The 22,034-nt window shown below is 40.8% G+C and overlaps 2 protein-coding genes across 10 annotated transcripts; both read right to left on the bottom strand.

The window, feature by feature from the left end:
- Positions 1–1,399: 1,399 nt before the first annotated feature.
- On the bottom strand, positions 1,400–20,090 carry LOC311501328 (major histocompatibility complex class I-related gene protein-like). 9 transcript variants are annotated; one of them, XM_084563082.1, is made up of 9 exons: positions 17,556–20,090; positions 15,206–15,491; positions 15,013–15,117; positions 10,128–10,216; positions 6,115–6,375; positions 4,968–5,246; positions 4,186–4,488; positions 3,888–3,992; positions 1,400–3,778 (listed from the first exon to the last, which is right to left on the bottom strand). In XM_084563082.1, the coding sequence occupies exons 5-9, from the start codon at positions 6,299–6,301 to the stop codon at positions 3,645–3,647; spliced, it is 1,008 nt and encodes a 335-aa protein (XP_084419208.1). In that variant the 5' UTR covers positions 6,302–6,375; positions 10,128–10,216; positions 15,013–15,117; positions 15,206–15,491; positions 17,556–20,090; the 3' UTR covers positions 1,400–3,644. The 9 variants fall into 9 exon arrangements, 8 of the variants coding, with proteins under 8 accessions (XP_084419208.1, XP_084419211.1, XP_084419207.1 ...); XM_084563085.1 differs by having other exon boundaries at positions 9,862–10,216; positions 15,206–15,416; XM_084563081.1 differs by having other exon boundaries at positions 15,206–15,416.
- Positions 20,091–20,140: 50 nt separating this feature from the next.
- Positions 20,141–21,715, bottom strand: LOC311500954 (major histocompatibility complex class I-related gene protein-like; the record flags this gene model as incomplete). The annotated part of the gene is made up of 5 exons (XM_084562589.1): positions 20,141–20,291; positions 20,401–20,502; positions 20,598–20,921; positions 21,141–21,462; positions 21,704–21,715. 5 exons carry the CDS (start codon positions 21,713–21,715, stop codon positions 20,224–20,226), a joined length of 828 nt encoding a protein of 275 aa, XP_084418715.1. The 3' UTR covers positions 20,141–20,223.
- Positions 21,716–22,034: the final 319 nt, after the last annotated feature.

Raw genomic sequence — 22,034 nt, 5'->3', positions numbered from 1 at the left:
AAATCACAGTTGTATCCCTGAACGACTCAAAGGACACTTTGAACCCTTGGACCTGGACCAGAAGAAGTGTTTGTGTCGTTTCTGTTTCTTGGATTTCCTCTTCCTTCTTTTTCCATAATTCTTTCTCTACCTGACACTGATAATACTGATACTACTGTTAAGGATCACTGTCTTCCATTTATCCTAAAGAACACCTTCTGTGTTAGAATGCTTAATTCCAAGGATTTACTTCTATGTCTTTCTCCATAAACCTTCAGACCTAAATGAGCAGTGAAACTGACACAACTTGTTCTAAAAGTCTGAAACGCTCCTGGAACACAGTAAAATATTATGTCAGCACAAATTATAGAGACAGTATAGAGAAATTAGAGCTATGGATATTGTTTCACTGATGATGTTCCAACACTATTTTATGTTTGCTTTACTGTTACCTTATTATTGTCTCCTCTGGAAGTGAAGAGCAGCCTCTGTGGTTTGTTGTTGCAGAGCCTCAGAGTCGTCAGTAGAAATCTGTAGAAACTGGGAATCTAACAGCTAACACCACCTGGTCCTGTCTCAGTCCTCTTACAGTAGAATCAGTAGAATCAACATCTTCCAGATCTAAAACTTCCTTTGTACATTTTCCTCACCACTCCTCTCTATAACTTCACTGTTGTATTGTTCTCTGTCTGTTGACGTTAGTCCAGTGGTTAATCATTAGTTTGTTCCTTCTCATGTTTACTGACATCTCTCCTTCCACTAGATGGAGCTGACTCCTCAACATTGAGCTTGTCCTTCAGTTCTATCCAACTGAGCCATGAATCATACTGTACTGTAATGAAGTACAGATATAATCACTATTACTGTACACCGATCAGCCATAACATTATGACTAATATCGTGTAGGTCTCCCTTGTGGTGACTCATCAGAGAATGGACATGGGCCTTCTCAGGGTGTCCTGTGGTGTCTGGAAATAGGATGTTGTTAGTGTTTTTTTTTAGTTGTTCCTAAAGTGTTTTTGTGTGTGTGTCTGTGTCAGGCTGCATCCTGCTGGGGATGGCTGCTGCCATCAAGGAGTGTCATTGCTATGGGGTGGGGGTGCCTGGTCTGGTCTAGGTGGGTGTTACATGTCTAAGTAACATCCACACCAATGAATGCCAGGTCCAGAAGTTTCCCAGCAGAACATTGAACTGTCACAAGATGGTCAATGTTAGTAACTTCTCCTGTCAGTGGTCATAATGTTGTGGCTGATCAGTGTAAGTACAGATAATAATAATTGACAGCTGACTTTTTCCAAAATCTGACTGACAAAGTTTGAAATCGTGTGCAGAAACACTGATCTTATATGCAATACGGCACCAACAAATATTATTTTAATTCATTTATTTTTTCTCAGTGGCCACGCTGTAATGAATAAAACTACTACTACTACTGAGGTCATGGTCCATCTGTAAAGGTCTGTCCAGTCAGAGGCCAGACCCCAAAGCAAGAGACTCAGGGTGTATTCACACCTGCCTTGTTTAGTTCGATTAAAACGAACTCAAGTTCGTTTCCTTGCTTGGTTCGGACCTTTTTGACTGGTGTGAATACAATCACTCGAACTCTGGTGCGGACCAAACAAGCGGACCGAGACCCAGCTGAGGAGGTGGTCTCGGAGCGGTTCCTACCGAACCCTGGTGCGGTTCCTTTATGGTGTGAAAGCAGCCCGACCTCGATCCGACCCAAGTTGCAAAAATCTACCTTTTTGGATTTGACGAGCTCCCGTAGTTTTCGCGCATCTATCAAGAAGCGTCTGTGTGTCTGTCTGTCTGTGGCACGCATATGTCGCGAACCGTTGGCCCGATTGATTTGAAACTGGGCAGGTGTCTCGCTACGGGCACGAAGATGTGCACTGCTAAGTTTGACGTTGTTTGGATAAGAAATATAAAATATATCGGTAAAATAGATTTTCTCCGCTCTAATATTTCCAGTTTCCTGATGACAGTTCTAAATTATTGCGCTGGCTCAAACGCTAGATGGTAACCATGGCAACGGAGACTCAACGTTATTTTACAGTTTACAGACAAAACATGAGTGATTTGATCATCTATCTATAAATCAAGAATTTCTTTTAACTTATTTGGTGAGTTTGTGTCTGTCTGTCTGTCTGTGGCACGCTGATTTGAAACTGGGCAGGTGTCTTTGTGGGGAGGAGACATGGGTCACGACAATGGTCACAACTGAAAAATCTTCTTCAGCTCCCACTATAGGAATACATACTTCCGACGGGCACTGCACTAGTTATGGGAAATGTAGGATAGCCCAGTGACACACACAACAGAGAGAGACACGTGAAGCAAACAAACGCAGGTAGGTTAGGTAGAGATGAGCCGTGGCTTAACCGAGCTCTGAGGAGACACGCTGCCTCCTAGATATCTGGGCAGATGTCCAGATATCTCAAATGCTGGAGAAAACACATAAAAATGCAGAAGTATATAAGATTTTTAGTAAACAAATGAGAGAGAGGGGATTCCAGCGCTCAGTTTATAAACCATATTGCTAGCATAATAACAAGTAGACCTACAGTACGCAAAGTCTCCATTGTAGCCTATTTACGTGGGACATTTGGCTTCCTTCTTTACCCCGCCTATACGTTTACCAGCCAATGGCTGAACGACCTTAGCACATGTGTTTTTGTTTATAAATTCTGGTCCCGTTGCAATTAATCACAGTGTGAAAGCGAACCGCACTAAAAAAAAAAAAAGAAAAAAAAAATTGGTCCGGACCAAAGCAAGTGAACTAACGGACCTTCCTGGTGTGAATACGCCCTCAATTACTGTGTGTTAAAGTCAATATGGTTGAGTTTATTATCAAAGCTCAGCAGGGACGTAAATCACAGAGCAAAAAAGATGAAAATGGAAAAAGGGCAAACAAAAGGCACCAGAAACTCCAGGAGAAACAAAAGAAAACACAAAGCGGCTGCAAGGGCAGGAATCTGTCTCTCTCTGGGAGACACTGGAAAAGAGAAAAAACACAAGAGATGAGTTCTTTGTTTGCAAAAGAGAAATCCACAAAGGCACAAGGCAATACCTGAAAGCTGTTACAAACCATAACATACAGAATTATCTGGCACTGGAGAGAAGCCATGGCCAGCCTTTTAAGGAGAGTTGATGATAACAGGCTGCAGCTGAGTCAGGTGCTCCCACCAGTTGCCTGCCCAGGTGAGCCTAATGAGGGAGAGAGAGAACAAAAGCAGCACCGGATACACTGGAAACCCAGGACCACAACACTATCTTTTCTTTCTTTCTTTTTTTTTTTTTTTACTTTTTTTGTTTATTTTTTTAATAATTCATGGTTCTTCACTGTAAATGCACTTGAGGTAAAAGAAAGTCATCAAATTTAATTATCAGTGTAACCTACTGAGGAATAAAAATACATTTTAATTGGACATCATCTGGGCATTTTAATTATTGAAGGACAACAACAAAAATATGATTTTATACAAAAAAAGTTTATACAACAAGAACTATACAAAACTTACAGTAAAAGAAGAGAATAGTAAAACAGTGCAAAAAAATGTCTCAGCTTTTCTTACTTATCTTCATAGAAATAATTAATACTGCAATATTGACCTTTCAGTAGTAATGTTTTTTGCAGAAAAAGAAAATGTCCGCCTTTGCTCTGATTAAGTGGAGTTGTGAATTCTTGGCTGGGTGTCGTCTTTGTCTGGGTTCAGTCTCTCAGTGACTTCAGTGTTGTTGTCTGGAGCTGTGAGGTTTAACTTACAAGACGTAGTAGAATTGGGAATTTCCTTTTTATCTGAACAAAAAAGGAAAGTTTTCAGTGTCACAGTTAAAAATGGGGAAACATCATCATCTCCAGTTCATCTCAGTCTAAATAAATTCATCAACTCTTTAGATTCTCTCACCTTTCTTCTTTTTGTAAACAGTAAATCCTACGACAGCAACGAGGACGAGAACAAGAGCAACCATCATGATGATGATGATGGTGGTGGTCATGTTACTGGGCTTCTCTGTTGAACAAAGAACAAACTAAAGATTAAGAACAGTCCAGATAAAGAAGATTAGAACAGAGGTACATTCCACCTCATTTACTCTGCATCTGTATAAAATGAAACAAAGCCTCATTACAGTCTGGTTAGATAAATTACCAACTAACCTGCAGGACAAGGCCTGAAATATCCAACAAACCACAGTCACTCTTACCCCAGTTGGTTCTGATCTGTTCTTCATCCAGTTTGGTGATGATGTCGTCCTCCACACCAGAGAGATTAAACACACAGTCGTACCTCCTCCAGTCTGCAGGTGAGACTGATGAAATGTTCAGGTCAACATTCATCTGGAAGGATCCATCATGGTTGGGGAGGATCTCTCCATGTTCCACTCCTTCATGAATCTCCTCTCCATCTTTCCTCCAGAACATCATGGCTCTGTCAGGGTAGAAACCTGTAGCGTGGCAGCTGACTGGAGAGGAGGGAGTCTTCTGGAGGAGAGACACTGAGGGGAGGACTGGAGAGAGAGAGAATAGAAGGCAATTAAGTTTCTGTATTACAGCTAACTGTGTGCTGTTATTTCTATTAGATGTAATGAAGTTTGAATGGTTTAGTTACACACATTAATATATATATATATATATATTTATACACATCATATGAAGTGTTATTATGAAAAGGAGGTGATTTTACATCAGATGAGAATGATATTAAAAGACATCAGGAGGGAGAGAGAGAGTTTAGAAAGGCCAGAGAGGAAGAGAAGCAGATGGAAAGATAAAAAAAAGTGATGTCGAGAAATTAAGGCTAACAAATTTGAGAGAAATATATAAAAGACTGAAAAGGGAGAGTGGTGAAGAGATAAAATGAGAGAAAGAGAAAAGACTGTAAACTGAGTGTAAACAGTTGGTCATACATTATAATGCTATGGTAGAAAAGTAACTGAGGAATATGAACATTGAGTTCATTACACTAACTGAGGTCATGTGATTTTACCTTTTCTCATCAGAGAGCTCCTCCCATAGCTCAGATACTTCTTCAACCACTCAGGACATTCCTGGGTGAGGTAGTTCTTAAGAAATGTGTTACTAGCTTTGTCATGGTCCCACTTCTGTCTGGTGGGGAAAGCCTCTGGTTTTGGAGTGAACCAATACCCTGTCTTCGTGTCAAATGACATGAAGTCTTCTCCATCATAACCATGCTGATCATATCCATTCACCTCATCAGTCTCATCATCCCATTCACAGCCATACAACAACTGGTTAATGTGGACACCTGAGAGACAGAGACAGAGACAGAGACAGAGAGCTTGCAGTGAACCAGACTCAGATCACATCACAATCATCATTTCATTATTTTATTTAATATCAAGTCTTCACCACAGAGCTCCACTCATCAACAGATACAGAGGATCTAATCTATTCTAATCTACTGTAGTTCTACTATATTATGGACACACTGTATTAGAAGAGTTCATCTAAACTGTTTTCTTCAACAAATTTACATCTTCAGCTAAAGATTTGTGTCATTGCTGATTATGTAATGAGTGTTTTTATTTATTTATCACTTGAAAATAGTGAAACTGATGAGGATAAATCTTCAAGCTGCTTCTTTTGTCCAACCAACACTGAACAGTATTTAATTTAGAACATTAAAGAGAGAAAAGAAGGAAATGTTCATATCTGAGAAACGTGAATCAACAAATGTCTGATTGATTAAAGAGTTCAATGATCAGCTGATTGAAGAATTGTTGTCAATTCATTTAGTATCATCAACTAATTGATTTATTGATGAATCATTTCAACACTGTTTGTCACGGCACAGACACAGTGCAGTCAAGTAAAGTTAATCTAATCCAGTCTGTATTCTGATCTAATCTAGTGGAGACAAACATGTTCTAACCTCTTCTGGTTATTATGGTTTAGTGTAGAGTCAGTGCAGTAAAGCAGTGTCCAGTCTTCAGTCTCAGTAATCTGTGTTAAATCTGACTTTGAGTTCAGGTGAATGAAGAAAAATCTACATATTAAACAATTCAATGTGAACGCTGTTAATGGATGATACAGGATGTGTGGGTTCACAACTGTTTAGTAAAATCAATGAAGAAGTAAATATTTGATCTATAATAACTGAGACATGAACTAACCTCCAGTTTGGTTGAACTGCTGCTTTAAAATGTCAACGCCAGCTTTGAAGGCCTGCTGTTCACCCACACAAGCTGCAGTATGTCTCTCCCAGTACTGTGGATCTACTGCCTTCTTCATCCAGTCCTGTTTGGATTCTGCTTTCTTGGTGTTGCTGTCATAGTGAATCATCTGAACATCATCAACCATACCAACAACCACAAACTCTGGGAAGTTTGGGACTTGAGACGAGCCAGTGTAGAAATACTTCAGAGAGTGAGTCACTGTAGGAAAAGAGTTCAGTTTTCAGAAATAACAAAAAGAAAAAAATACAGGAATCACTTTCATCATAATGGCTGTTGTAAAATATATTCTGAAATGAAATATTAAACTAGACAAATAGATTTTTAACTGTAAAGTTTAAATCCTGTTTAGTTTTCAGTGAAAACATTTATTCTTTGGGAATGAATAATTTAAACTTCTTGTTATTGTTTTAGCACATAGTTATAAAACTCTGAGTAAAATGTGTGATTATAAACTGTAAATGATGTATATTTAAATGTATGTATTCAAGTCATTTAAATTAATTTGATTATAACTGTCTTATACTATAAATACAGTATCTATAATATAATATATACTATAAACTGTGACTAATGAAAAGTGAATTTAGTTCTTTTAGTGTTTTGAATTAGAAAGATGAAATCAATGTTGACTAAAAGATAAAAGCAACAGTAATTGTCGTTATACAATCAAGGTCATTTTTAATTTTTCAGTAATAATGGATTTAATTTTCATTGATGTTTATGTTATACTTATATATCTATATTTTACTCATATATCTATAATCATATCTGCTTAAATACTGAAGTAAACTTTGCTTTGAATATCTTTGATTAGTAGTACATTAGATATTTTATACTTATAACAATAAATGTTCAATCAGCTCCATATTTCAGTAGATTTTCAAGTAGTACATTTAAAATTGGTCTCTCTTGTATCTGTACAGTTACAACAATAATAAATAAAAGAAAAATGATCAAACATCTAGACAGTCGTACTGGATTTCTGAGGTTTTTACTGACATACACCGTGTTCCAAACTATTATGCAAATTATATTTAAGTATCTCTTTGGATCACTGAAATCAATCTCAGACACCTGTGATAATTAGTTTTTCCAGGTGAGCCCAAAGGAACAATTACTGAAGAAGGATGTTCCACATTATTGAGCAGACCACCATTTCAAACAATATGAGAAAGAAAAAGGATCTCTCTGCTGCCAAAAAGCATCGCACTATTAAGAGATTTGTGGCTGATTCTGAGCATACACGGATTTGTGCAGATAAAGGCACAATGAGGAAGGTTTCTGCGGGACAAATACATCGCATTAAGAGAGCAGCTGCTAAAATGCCATTACAAAGCAGCAAACAGTCCTTTAACTTCAGTTAAAGAACTGTTAGTAATGACGTTAACAAAGCTTTTTTTGTGGAATACCTGATGTGGCCCAGCCTCACCCAGACTCTGCCTCTTGTGGCCCCCAGGTAATTTGAGTTTGAGACCCCTGCTCCAGAGGCTTGCAGTTACGCACCCCTAATCAATGCTCACAAGCACACAGTCTTGTTCACTAATGAGTGGCATGCAACCCTGCGGAAGAGTCATGTATCAGGCCAGAATCAGAGCTGGTCGGCCCCTTTAGGGTCCCAGAAGGTGTGAAAATGACCTCTGAAAAGTATGTGGAGTTTCTGACTGACCACTTTCTTCCATGGTACAAAAAGAAGAACTGTGCTTTCCGTAACAAAATCAATGCACCATCTCATGCTGCAAGGAATACCTCTGCATCACTGGCTGCTATGGGCATAAAAGAAGAGAAACTCATGGTGTGGCCCCCATCCTCATACTCTAACGGTTGATGACTTGAAAATTATGCTGACTGTCATTTGCATTGACTAGGAAAATCATTTGCATAATAATTTGGAACGCGGTGTAAATGTTTAGGGGATTAAAAATATAAGCAGCACATGATTATTTTTACATTCACAGACAAACTCAATACTGATTCTCTAGTTTTAACCTGTTTCATACTGAGGAAGCTGCTCTGTTTAAAAATCATTTTGTCAGTGCTCTCTGCTGGAATAATTATGTAATTAAGACATTGTATCAAGAAATGACTGTATTTCTTGTTACTGATCACGTGTAGATAATTACTGTTGGAATCTTTAATATATCTGAATCATCCTGAGTAAAATATGCAGAGGTCCAACAACACCTGTTTTTACCAGACTGTCCTGTGTCTTTGTGTTTATCTCAGGTATTATCCCTAAAATGTTTGTTGTTTATCTTGACAAAAACATGTAATGTTGTTTTTCATGTAATATATACTTGGTTACAGATTACTGTGAATATTTTGAGTTAAATTTAGTTTCAAGATGATAAATGACTAATGTCTGATGTTAGTGTAACAGGTGTGTAGATTTAATGTGTTTATATTTCACCAAAATCCACCTTTGTTCATATTTTTTTACGTATTTATCCTTTATTGCGAGTTCATTTGAGGGGGATTTTATTTTGTTAAATGTGCTTTTATTTTGACAGTCACGGATGTTGGTACACTAGTGATTTAGCGCCACTTTCCTCAGTTGCGTTACGCTCCGCTGAGGAAAGGTAAGCTTACGTTAATGCTCCTGAAAGTAGAGGGTAAAACATGTAAATAACTTGTACGGAGCTAAAAAAAAACCTTACGTGGACAATTAAAATTGTCGCGCATTGTTGGAGTACTTTTTATTGTGTGTGTGTATAATGTAGATGTATTTTGTTGTGTGCAGCACTTTTAAGAAGTATGCTAACTACCGATCTCTGGTTAAGCTAAGCTAGACGGTTTCTCATAGAGGTTTTGCGCTCTGCTCTTTTCTTTTGAAGGTCTAAATGTTAATCCCTGTGATAAGGAGTTGCGGTACTAACATTAACGTGTTTTTGCACAGGTATGTAATCTCCCTCTCTCTCTGTTTTGTGTCATTCATTTTTGCGTTTATTTTTTAATACACATTGTTCGTGTTACAACTCGTGTTAACATTGATATTGTTAATTCACACGAAGTAATGGTAAAATTGTCGCCAGGGACTTATTAAATTAGTAGTATATCTTTTTTTATTTTTCTATGAAATTGGAACATTCTGTAAAACAGGATTACCCACGTGTCATCAGTTGCGTTACGCTCCGCTGAGGAAAGGTCTAAATGTTAATCCCTGTGATAAGGAGTTGCGGTACTAACATTAACGTGTTTTTGCACAGTTGGAGAAACAATAAATTCCTGGCCGACAGTGAAGTGTCCTGTCTCATTTTTGAACCAACCAAGACACAACGCAGAGATCGTAGCAGAACAAGTGTTGAGCCAGACCGGCTACAGTGGTGCCGTGACCCGGATTCACAGTGCTTCAGAACGGTTCATCGTCGCGCCTGAGACTGTGGATCAACACCAGTTTGGTCACCAGAGGTTGCTACACGTCACACAACTACGCTCATGAGCTGGGAAAAGTATTATTGAGTTGAAAAAAAAAATAAAAATATATAAGATATTTGGAGACTGTCATTTTGCATTTGCTGTTTTGTTTGTGTTTTAGAGGGCAATTTGACATTATTATATATATTTTTTTCTGTTAAGTTTTGTAAACGAGGTTGAAAATGACATATGTTAAGAAAAAGGATGAGGACAATGTTTCAGCTGACAGTTTTAGCTTTGGTTTTGGTAGGGGGAAATCTATCAGTGGATTACCTTATACCCCAATCCGAGGTGCAGCTAATATAGATTCTCCAGCTTTCTGTTCCACTCGCATAATGGGTCAGGCAGCGCCTCATGGAGACACACATTCAGCTCTCCCAGACACAAGCGACCTGGCTTTAGACAACTTAATAACACACATTGCACAGCAGGTGGGGCAGACTATAAGGGAACAGTTAAGGGGTGAATGTGGAGAAAGGGATGTTGGAGCCACACAAGCTCAGAGCAGTACTGGCCAGTTACCCAGTGACTCTACTTACCTCAACTTAACTGGTGCAAAGTTAGTCCTGCAGTCAGACGTGAGAGAGCCTCCAGTCTTCAGGGGAGATGGGTCTGACAAGAACACAGTCTGTGAATGGGAGGAGTTAATGGAGGTGTATCTCAGGAAACGAGCAATACCACTGAGAGAACAACATGCTGAGATTATGTCTAAGTTAATGGGCAGGGCTAAAGATATTGTGAGGATCACCCTGAGAAGCAGCCCATCCGTGAAGCCCGAAGAAACTCCCAAAATCATCTATGACATCCTCAGGCAACATTTTAGTGATGTGACATATTCGTGTATGCCCATGGCTGATTTTTACAGTACAGTTCCAGTGGCAGGTGAGACCCCCGTAGAGTACTGGCTCCGACTTAACAAGGCAGTTGATGCAGCAGAGGAAGGCTTGAAGCGGCTCGGACGGCGTGTGGAGGATCCTTGTCAGGAGGTAGCCATGATGTTTGTCAAATACTGCCCAGATCCCACACTTGCTGCTGTTTTCAAGTTTAAAGCTACAGATAAATGGACAGCTAGTGAAATCCAAGAGCATATTGATCGCTACCAAACTGAAATGAAAGAGCAGGTGCTCTCCAAATCAGAGCGTTTTAAACCAGTAACAGTCCATGCTCAGGCTCCTACACCTGTAGCTCCAGAGACAGTGTGCCACTCATGTGAACCATCTGTACAAAGCCAGAGCAGTGCAGCATCCAAACCCACCTGTGATGATAGCTGCCTGAAAACGTTGGTAAGCCTGTTTGACCGAGCTCTGTCACAGAACAACCAAGCTGCACACCAATCTGTTTCCCCTGATCAGTTTCAGCAAAAATTTTGTAGGGTCTGTCGGTCCCTAGATCATTCCACCCTTGCACATTGCAGACAAAAGCGCCTGTGCCTAGCGTGTTTTCAGCCGAACCATATCAAGAAAAACTGTCCTAACCATAAGCCCGGCCAAGGCCAGCAGAGGCCCGTTTCACACGACACCCAGCCTTTAAACTAGCAGGCCCGCATTTGGTGAGGGGATGTGTGGGCACCAATGAAGAAACCCTCAACAATGATATTGAACATGACTATATAAAAGCATGTGCAGCTGCGCCAGCCGGTGCCAAAGTAATAGTGCAGAACACACAGAGAGTGGCTCCCTTTGATGAACTGTTTTACACCCCTGTCAACATTAACTCATTTCAGGTGCAAGGGATGCTTGACTCTGGTTCCATGGCTTGTACACTCAGCGAGCAGGCAGAGCTTAAGATGTTGAGCGAAAATGCACTGTCAGAGCCTATTCCCTTGACTCAGGAGATTGTATTGGTAGGCTGTGGAGGAAAACGGAGCAAACCAAAGTGCATGTATGAAATGGAAATGAAACTGTATGGGGAGACCTGTATTGTTCCCGTCCTCGTGGTGCCCGGACAACGTGACGATCTGATTATAGGTACAAATGTCATCAGATTTCTTATGCATCAGCTGAAAATAACCAGTGACTATTGGCGTCTTGTCTCCAGTGGCAATCTTCTTCCCGAGTGTGAACAGTTCCTTGATCTTATGGCAAACTCGTCCAGGTGGAGAGGTGAGGAGCTTCCAGATAAGATTGGAACTGTTAAGCTTCAGCAAGCTGTCACCCTTTTGGCCAAACAAGAACATCTGGTCTGGGGTAAATTGCCAAATAACATAGCCATGTCACCAGGCAGCACAGTGATAGTTGAGCCCACCTCCTCCAAGTGCATGCCACGGAACATCATGGTCGGTCGGGTCATCACACCATTGTGGGGTGACAGATGGATTCCTATGAAAGTTACCAATATGTCAGACAAACCCATTACTTTGAGGAGGAACTGCAAACTAGCGGATGTCTCCCCTTGTCTAGCTGTGGAGGATTTTGAGGTTTTCCAGGGCTCCAGCCAACCTGATGACGTCCAGCAGGAGGGAAAGCATGAAAATGCCAAGCCGGCAGATCTCAAACAGCGGCTACAACAGGTTGGACTTGGTGATGTTGACATTGATCAGTGCCATGCTGGTCAGGTGGGGAAGGAGAGGCTAGTTGAACTGCTTGAAAAGTACAACGACATTTTCTCCAAACACACACTGGACTGTGGTGAGGCAAAAGGCTTTGTGCATCGCATCAGGCTCACTGATGAGAGACCATTCCGCCTTCCATATCGGCGTGTGCCTCCAGCCCACTATCAGAAACTGCGGCAAGTCCTATCAGAAATGGAAGAACAGGAAATAATAAGAAAGTCAGTGAGCGAGTATGCCTCCCCTCTTGTGCTTGTGTGGAAAAAAGATGGCAGTTTGAGACTGTGTACAGATTTCAGGTGGCTGAATGCCAGGACGCTCAAAGATGCGCACCCACTGCCACACCAATCAGACTGCTTGGCCGCTCTGGGTGGGAACACCTACTTCAGCACAATGGATCTAACCTCTGGTTTCTATAATATCCCCATGGCAGAGGAGGATAAGAAGTACACCGCATTCACAACTCCGATGGGACTGTATGAGTATAACAGAATGCCACAAGGGTTGTGCAACAGCCCTGCGTCATTCATGCGAATGATGCTCAGCATATTTGGAGATCTCAATTTTAGCAGTCTGTTGTGCTACCTCGATGACTTGCTTGTGTTTGCTGTGACTGAAGAGCAAGCTTTAGAGAGGTTAGAAGTTGTTTTCCAGCGCCTTAGGCTCCATAACCTTAAACTGAGCCCCAAGAAGTGCCACTTGATGAGATCTTCGGTCAAGTTTCTGGGCCATGTGATTGATGGTAATGGAGTGGCGATGGACCCAACAAAAGTCGACGTCATCACAAAAATGTCAAAGTCTGACTTGATGGAGGATGATGGCTGCACGCCATCAGTGAAGAGGATAAAATCCTTTCTGGGAATGGTGTTTTACTATCAACACTTCATCCCAAACTGTTCAGCTATGGCCAAGCCCCTCTTCGCCCTTACTGCGGGACAAAAGAGACGAGGAAGAGTGAAAATAAACTCAAATGTTGGATCTTTCAGGAGACTTAAGCCCGCAGATTGGACAGAGGAATGTGATGCGGCCCTGAGTGACCTTAAAAGGAGTATCCTGAGCAGTGTTGTCCTCTCACACCCGGATTTTTCTCTACCCCTGATTCTATCCATTGATGCCTCACTGGATGGGCTTGGCGCTGTGCTTTCTCAGATACCAGCTGGTGAACAGAAAGCACATCCCATAGCATTTGCCAGTAAGACTCTAAGCAGTTCTCAGAAAAATACCCCGCCCATAGACTTGAATTTTTAGCCTTGAAATGGAGTGTGTGTGAAAAATTCAGTCACTGGTTGAGGGGTCATTCTTTTACTGTATGGACTGACAATAATCCCCTTACCTATATTTTGACGAAACCTAAGCTGGACGCGTGCGAACAACGTTGGGTGTCTAAGCTTGCTCCCTACACGTTCGATCTGAAACACATACCTGGCACCAAAAACACAGTGGCTGATGCGCTCAGCAGAGACCCATTCACAAGAACAGTCGGCCACAGGCTTATTACAGAGCAGTACAACCATCTCCTTGCTGTCGCTGAGGGTGTTAGCCACGATGGCATCCAAGACACCTTTCGCCTTAAAGTCCAGAGTCAGCAGCTGAAGAAACCAACTCACAATGGTGGTACGGACTGTCGTCCTGGAACTCCGGAGTGTTGCTGTGATCCTGCAGCTGTTCAAGCACTCTTAAATGCGCATGATCAGTGGGAATCTGCTGCTGAGACAAGAGCTGTAGAGCTGTTTCAGTCTGTCCAGAGTCTGTTGTTGCCAGGGCAAGACTCACTCCCTGCGCTCACATTAGAGGAGCTCCAACGCAGCCAAGAATTGGATCCTCTCATTTCAGCAGTCATACCATTTGTCATTCGCAGACGGCGTCCTTCCAGGCGTGAACGAGCAGGGCTTAATGCAAAAGCTATGGTACTCATCAAACAGTGGGAGAGGCTTAAGGTTCAAAATGGCGTTCTTTATAGAGTGACCAAAGATCATCTCACTAAACAAAAGAGACATCAGTATGTCCTGCCCGACAGCTTCAAGGGAAAAGCATTACATGGCATCCATGATGCCGCTGGACATCAAGGACAGGCAAGGACATTGCATCTAGCAAGACAACGGTTCTTTTGGCCGAAGATGGAGTCTGATGTGAAGGAGTATGTCAAATGTTGTCAACGATGCATTCTGGCAAAGACACCTGACCCCTCTGCTCGAGCGCCACTTGAGAGCATCAGAACATCAGCTCCCATGGAGTTGGTGTGCATAGATTTTTGGAGTGCAGAAGACAGTAAACAGCGTTCGGTGGATGTTCTTGTCTTGACAGACCATTTTACCAAGCTAGCCCATGCCTTTCCATGTGCAAACCAAACTGCAAAACAGGTAGCTAGGAAGTTATGGGATCATGTCTTTTGTGTGTATGGATTTCCAGAACGTGTTCACTCCGACCAAGGCGCTAACTTTGAAAGTGAGCTCATAGCAGAATTGCTCAGGCTGTCCGGAGTCTCCAAATCACGCACTACAGCATATCACCCTATGGGTAACGGAGGAACTGAAAGGTTCAATCGAACGCTTGGAAGTATGCTGCGATCCCTTCCCCTCAAGGAGAAGCACAAGTGGCCCCAACAGATACAAACTCTGACATTTGCATATAATGCAACAGTACATGAGACCACAGGATATGCTCCATTCCAGCTCATGTTTGGTCGAGTCCCAAGGCTACCTGTGGATGTGATGTTTAAGCAAGTGCTACACGACCCGGTGGTTGTTGATTACAAAAGTTACACGAGAACGCTTATGTCACATCTACATGAAGCGGCTAGTATTGCCCAAAAACATGCTATCAAAGAACAGGACAAGCAAGCAAAAGGCTACAACAGCAAAGTCAAAGGAACTCACCTGAACATAGGGGACAGAGTGCTGGTTGCGAATAAAGGCGAACGTGGAAAAAAGAAACTAGCCGACAAATGGAATCCAACGATGTACACAGTCAAAGACAGAAACCTACAGACACACACATACAAGCTGGAGGACAGTAAAGGTGACACGAAGATAGTACATCGCAACCTGATCTTGGACATCAGTTTCTTACCTGTCGTGGCGGGTGTGGTAGACTTGTGTGATGCTGAGTCGGAAAAGGGGTTGAGTACAGATGATTCCCTGGATTTCTTGGGCGAGGAGGAATCGGAGGATAGGACGTGTACATGGATAATGAGTGGATCAGAGAAAACTCACAGTCAAGTTGATCTGTGCGGAAGTTTGTCTGAGCTGGACCAATCGAGTCAAGGAGATCCAGAGTTGGACTGTGAGGAGCAGTTCGAAGATGATCAGAGTCAGTTCCGTCCCGATGATGGCAACCATCCAAGCAGAGACAGTGACTTGAATAGTACAGATTCAACAGAGGGTGCAGGTTCACCACCCGTATCAGATACACTTTCAGAGCACCTGAACACCATATCACAACCAACGAACCCGGTTTCTGAGACTGACACCCAGGTGCTTTTGAATGACGCAGGTCATGATACAAACCCACAGGCACACTCAGACGCAGAGCGTGTAGTTAGAACACGGGCTGGCAGGGTTAGTAAAAGGGTTAATCGACTCATTGAATCCATGGTTCAAAAGCCTTTTCGTTTGAGGGATATTGCAAGTTCAGTTAGCAGGAGGTCTCAGTCCCTTCTTACGCTGTTTTAAGAGGACACATTGCTGTTTTTTTGTTTATTCTCTGTACTTGTGATTTAGTGGAAATACATTTGAGAGACAAAGCGACAGAGGTATGGTTTCACATGTAGCATGTGTTGTGTTAGAGATTGTCAGGGTGTTTGTATGGTGTACAAGGCATTATATTAATCTAAGAGGGGCTCAGGCATGATCACCCTTATGTTCCCTCTGAACCTATATAGTAGGTGGCTTATTTAGCCGATGGGAAGGCTTAGAGTTTTCTATTAACCCTGTCAGGAATTCATGTCAGTTGTCTTAATGTATGAATCGGTATATTCAAGGTACAGTACGGCCTGGATTTTGATGAAATCTAGGAGGGGTGGATGTAACAGGTGTGTAGATTTAATGTGTTTATATTTCACCAAAATCCACCTTTGTTCATATTTTTTTACGTATTTATCCTTTATTGCGAGTTCATTTGAGGGGGATTTTATTTTGTTAAATGTGCTTTTATTTTGACAGTCACGGATGTTGGTACACTAGTGATTTAGCGCCACTTTCCTCAGTTGCGTTACGCTCCGCTGAGGAAAGGTAAGCTTACGTTAATGCTCCTGAAAGTAGAGGGTAAAACATGTAAATAACTTGTACGGAGCTAAAAAAAACCTTACGTGGACAATTAAAATTGTCGCGCATTGTTGGAGTACTTTTTATTGTGTGTGTGTATAATGTAGATGTATTTTGTTGTGTGCAGCACTTTTAAGAAGTATGCTAACTACCGATCTCTGGTTAAGCTAAGCTAGACGGTTTCTCATAGAGGTTTTGCGCTCTGCTCTTTTCTTTTGAAGGTCTAAATGTTAATCCCTGTGATAAGGAGTTGCGGTACTAACATTAACGTGTTTTTGCACAGGTATGTAATCTCCCTCTCTCTCTGTTTTGTGTCATTCATTTTTGCGTTTATTTTTTAATACACATTGTTCGTGTTACAACTCGTGTTAACATTGATATTGTTAATTCACACGAAGTAATGGTAAAATTGTCGCCAGGGACTTATTAAATTAGTAGTATATCTTTTTTTATTTTTCTATGAAATTGGAACATTCTGTAAAACAGAATTACCCACGTGTCATCAGTTGCGTTACGCTCCGCTGAGGAAAGGTCTAAATGTTAATCCCTGTGATAAGGAGTTGCGGTACTAACATTAACGTGTTTTTGCACAGTTGGAGAAACAATAAATTCCTGGCCGACAGTGAAGTGTCCTGTCTCATTTTTGAACCAACCAAGACACAACGCAGAGATCGTAGCAGAACAAGTGTTGAGCCAGACCGGCTACATTAGGATTCTAACAAACTTTTCATTTAACAAAACAATGAACAATTTAAAGACTGAAATGTCCAAGTGTTCCACATATACTGTAGCTGTAGACAGGAAACTTAATGTTTTAATCCTTCATGTACATTTGTCTTCGTATTATCTGAACTTGTTCGTGTTGTGCGTTGGACTTTTACGCTGCGTAATTATGCTTTCATTTTGGTCACAACCCACTCGGATCGTTTCCTTTCGACTTCTCCACAGACATTTACAGAAATAGACATTTGGCTATAATTCATGACAAAACAGTGGCTGAAAATATTAAGTTTAGGTCTAGTAAGGAAGACATCTGAGTCCTGGAAGTAAATATCAGACACTAATATAATTAACATCAGGCACGAATCCTTTGAGCCGTCGTTCGCAGAAAACGAGTCAAGCCAACCGTGGTCCGATTTTAAAATCATGTAACTCACCTGCTGACACTCCGTGAACAAGGAGAAACAGAAACACGAACGGCTTCATCGTGTTCGTAGAATCAAACTCTGTGAAATAATGTTTATTTTTTAATCTTTATCCAGATGAATAGTCTGTGTATTTCCAGTTCAAGCGCAAAAGCTGAAGTGCTGCTCATGGAGAAGCGTCAACATCATTTGAGCCAATAGGAATCTATCCAGTCCACGTCACTTATATCTGGGTTAATCTGAGCCACTGAGGTTGTTAACGAAAGTGAAAGTAAGATCTTCTCATCACAGCCAGTGGAAGATGATGGAATGATGTGTGAGCTTCAAGTGTGACTTCTTAACATGTTCTCTTTTTACAGCAGTATTTATAATCACATGCTGATCAGACCCTGTGTTGTTCTTTTTAAACTAGTGTGATGTAATGTGTAGAAATGTATTAATAGGAGGTCAGAGGTCACTGTAAACTACAACTGAACACTCTGGAGCCTGTGGGGACACAGTGACATGTTGTTTTTCCTTCTGTTGCTGATCTGGGACTGAAAACAATTCTGATAAAAATACAAATAACCCAGAAATGTGTTTTCATAGATGTTCCAGTGAATGTCTGTGGTGAGCTGCTCCCTCTAGTGGTTCAGACCTGCTGTTGTTGAGTTTATCAGTGTGGACTGTAGAGGAGGAAATGATAAATAATACATTAAAACAGATCTATCTAAATATGACGGGCAACATTCATCCATTCATCTTCTGCAACCGATTATTCCTGTTAAGGGTCGCAGGGTCTGTTGGAGCCTATCCCAGCTGTCATCGGGCGAGAGGTGGGGTACACCCTGGACAGGTCTCCAGTCTATCTCAGGGCTAACACAGAGAGACAGACAACCATTCACACTCACACCTATGGCCAATTTAGAATCATCAATGAACCTTGGACAGTGGGAGGAAGCTGGAGTACCTACTTTAACTAAGGATTAGATCAAGGCTGTTCAAACTCGTGCACTGAACTTATTCTAAGTTAAATTTTTTATTGTTATTATTATCCTGAACATTACAGTACTAGTTGAAGTCTGGTCTAATCTAGGGCTAAAATAAATATAAGGAAAACATAAGTCCAGTAACATACCTCCAGTTTGGTTTGAGTGTTGCATAAAACTGGCACTTTGATGTTTGAGGAGCTCATAATGGTCCAAGCAGCCCTGAACAGCTGCTCCCCATTGTTGTGGATCTTCTTCAGTTAATTCTACCACCATCTCTTGTCTAGGTTCAGGTGCTTTCATGGTGCTGTCATAGTTACCCATGATAACACTGTCAACACTTGCTACAACCACATAATCTGGGATGGCTGGGTTTCCAGAAGATATTGTCATATACAACATCAAAGAATGTTTCTCTGCAGGGAAAACAGAACTTCAGTCATTTAAATGTATCATTTCATAACATTATCCAGTTGTCCCTGGTACAACATTTTTATTTTTGCTCAATCTCTGCACTCCAGAGCAAACAGAAAACACAACCAACCTGATTTATTAGTTTTCTCCTGTTGAACATTTGATGTATTTCCTTGTACCAAAATGAGTTTTAACAGCATTATGATAGTACACACCTTATGATGGAATTAGAATGTGTTTTAATATCTTAATGAATACATCTGAAAAGCCACATTGACAATGAACACATCATCTAGACTAATGTAGGGTCCATGAGACAGCTGACTCATATTTATCTGTGAATACATGCAGTCCCATTAGTTTCCTTTTAGCTCTAGAACACAAACAGCTGCATGTTCAGTATACCTGACTATAATCAAACTAATTAGAAAACAGAAATATATGTCTGTACTTATCACGGTCTTACCTGCAGATGCAGCGTGACAGAGGAGGAGCAGAATCATTAGCTTCTTCATCTTGTCCAGACAGCTGGTGACGAGCTGAGAGGAAGAACTGAGCTGAAAAGTCAGATGATTTTATCCTCTACGTCCTTGTTGTGTTTACATTCCATGAATATTTGAGGGATGTTCACCTTCCAACAGGTGAACAAGGGCTTTAACCAGAACACATTCAAGTGAACTTCCACAATTATTATTTATAATGTTTTAGTTTGTTTTTCTACAGTATGTTCAGAGGGAAGTCTGTGTCTCTGCTGCTTCATCTAAAGCTGTCTGTCTCTACTTGTCTGCTGCTAAAGTCTAAAACACACCAGCTCAGGTAGAAATTCTCACCTTTCTTATTTTTGTAAACAGTTTGTTTATTTCTTTAATAATTCATGGTTCTTCACTGTAAATGCAACCCAAGGTCAAAGAAAGTTGTACTTGGACATCTGGACAATTATTTTAATTATTAAAGGACAACAACAAAAAATATGATTTTATACAAACAAAGTTGATACAACAAGAACTATACAAAAATGTACAGTAAAAGAAGAATAATAGTAAAACAGTGGAAAAAAGTGTCTCAGCGTTTCTTACTTATCTTCATAGAAAATCATTTTCATTTTCACCCTCCAGTATTGTCCTTTCAGTAGTAATGTTTTTTACAGTAAAGAAAAATGGCCGCCTTTGCTCTGATTAAGTGGAGTTGTGAATTCTTGGCTGGGTGTCGTCTTCATCTGGGTTCAGTCTCTCAGTGAGTTCCATGTTGTTGTCTGGAGCTGTAAGGTTGAACAAAACATTTAGATTACTAGCTGCATGTCAGATTGTGAGGAGGGAAAAGTAATTATACTTACAAGACGTAGTAGAATTGGGAATTTCCTTTTTATCTGAAATAAAAAGGAAAGTTTTCAGTGTCACAGTTAAAAATGGGGAAACATCATCATCTCCAGTTCATCTCAGTCTGAATAAATTCATCAACTCTTTAGATTCTCTCACCTTTCTTCTTTTTGTAAACAGTAAATCCTACGACAGCAACGAGGACGAGAACAAGAGCAACTACTGCAGCAGTGATGGGGATGATAGTGTCAGAGGGTTTCTCTGCTCAGAAGATAAACAACATGTGAAGATAGAGAAGGTTAAGAAAATGAGTACAGATAATCTGACATCAAGTGTATGTCATTTGTGTTCCTCACCTTCATCATTATCAGTTTTCCCTCTGTTGGTTCTGATCTGTTCTTCATCCAGTTTGGTGATGATGTCGTCCTCCACATCAGAGAGATGAAACACACAGTCGTACCTCCTCCAGTCTTCAGGTGAGACTGATGAAATGTTCAGGTCAACATTCATCTGGAAGGATCCATCATGGTTGGGGAGGATCTCTCCATGTTCCACTTCTTCATGAATCTCCTCTCCATCTTTCCTCCAGAACATCATGGCTCTGTCAGGGTAGAAACCTGTAGCGTGGCAGCTGACTGGAGAGGAGGGAGTCTTCTGGAGGAGAGACACTGAGGGGAGGTCTGGGGAGAGAGAGACAGTTGATGTCATTATTAGGCTGGATGTCATGTGTTTTGAATACATACTGGAGTCAGCTTTTCATTATTTACTAAATTAATAAGTAGACACATTAATACTCCACTAAATAAATAAAATAATAGTAACTAGAAATGTAATGGAGTAGAAGTAGCATGTCATCTATGTACCATGATATGTAAACGCTAGAGATATGTTTACTTTACCTTTTCTATTCAGAAAATTCTTCCAATGGTTCAAAATCATCCTCAAATATTTAGGATAAACCACTGTGATGCGGTTCTTCCAGAACCTATTAGTGTCTTTTTTTTTGTTCCACTCCTGTTTAGTGAGTTCAGCCTGTGGGTTTAAAGAGATCCAAGTCTCCGTCTTCACATCAAATTCAAGGAAGTCTTCTCCATTCAAACCGTACTTTGTGTAACTGTCAACTATGTCAGTCTCATCATCCCATTCCCAACCGATGATCTGCTGGACAATGTACGGACCTGAGAGAGAGAGAGAGAGATTTTTTTTATTTTTACAAAAATACTTTATTTACATGATCACATGAGTCATCTTACATAAAAATCATCATATTAATAAATTTGACACACACAGATTCATACAATAAAAGTTTGTGCAAATTGCAATTCCTCGTCTTCCACAGTGTAAATAACGCTCCTGTAACATCACAATTGTTCAGACGTGTCCAAGTCTGCCATCATCTTATAAAATCTGAACTCTAGCAAAAGTCTGGACCTGACATCACAAAAGTGGCCTCCTGGCCCACCCTGTCCTCCATTTTGTTTTTCCTGCTCACATATATGGCTAATTTTACGGAACCCGGGAGAGGTCACTTTAAGTGATATTTTTTCTGGCCGTGATAATTTGTGAGCACGTTTTCCTTTAATTGAGCCCTCGAATTAATAAAACGTGATCCCGTTGTAGGCCTAAAGCTCTCGAAATATGTATTTCGTGCTCACATTAATCATTTCTGACATTTTCTCAGCGCTCGCAACTTCGTGTTAAGTTACTGACATTGGACTAATATCAGGCTGTCTGTAACATTACAGTTCATATTGGCAAGTGATGATAACCGTAGACAGTTAATTAATTAAAGC

The sequence above is a fragment of the Chelon labrosus genome (assembly GCF_963514085.1).
Source record: "Chelon labrosus genome assembly, chromosome: 16".
Taxonomy (NCBI): Eukaryota; Metazoa; Chordata; class Actinopteri; order Mugiliformes; family Mugilidae; genus Chelon; species Chelon labrosus.
This window is presented reverse-complemented; position numbering and strand designations above follow the sequence as displayed.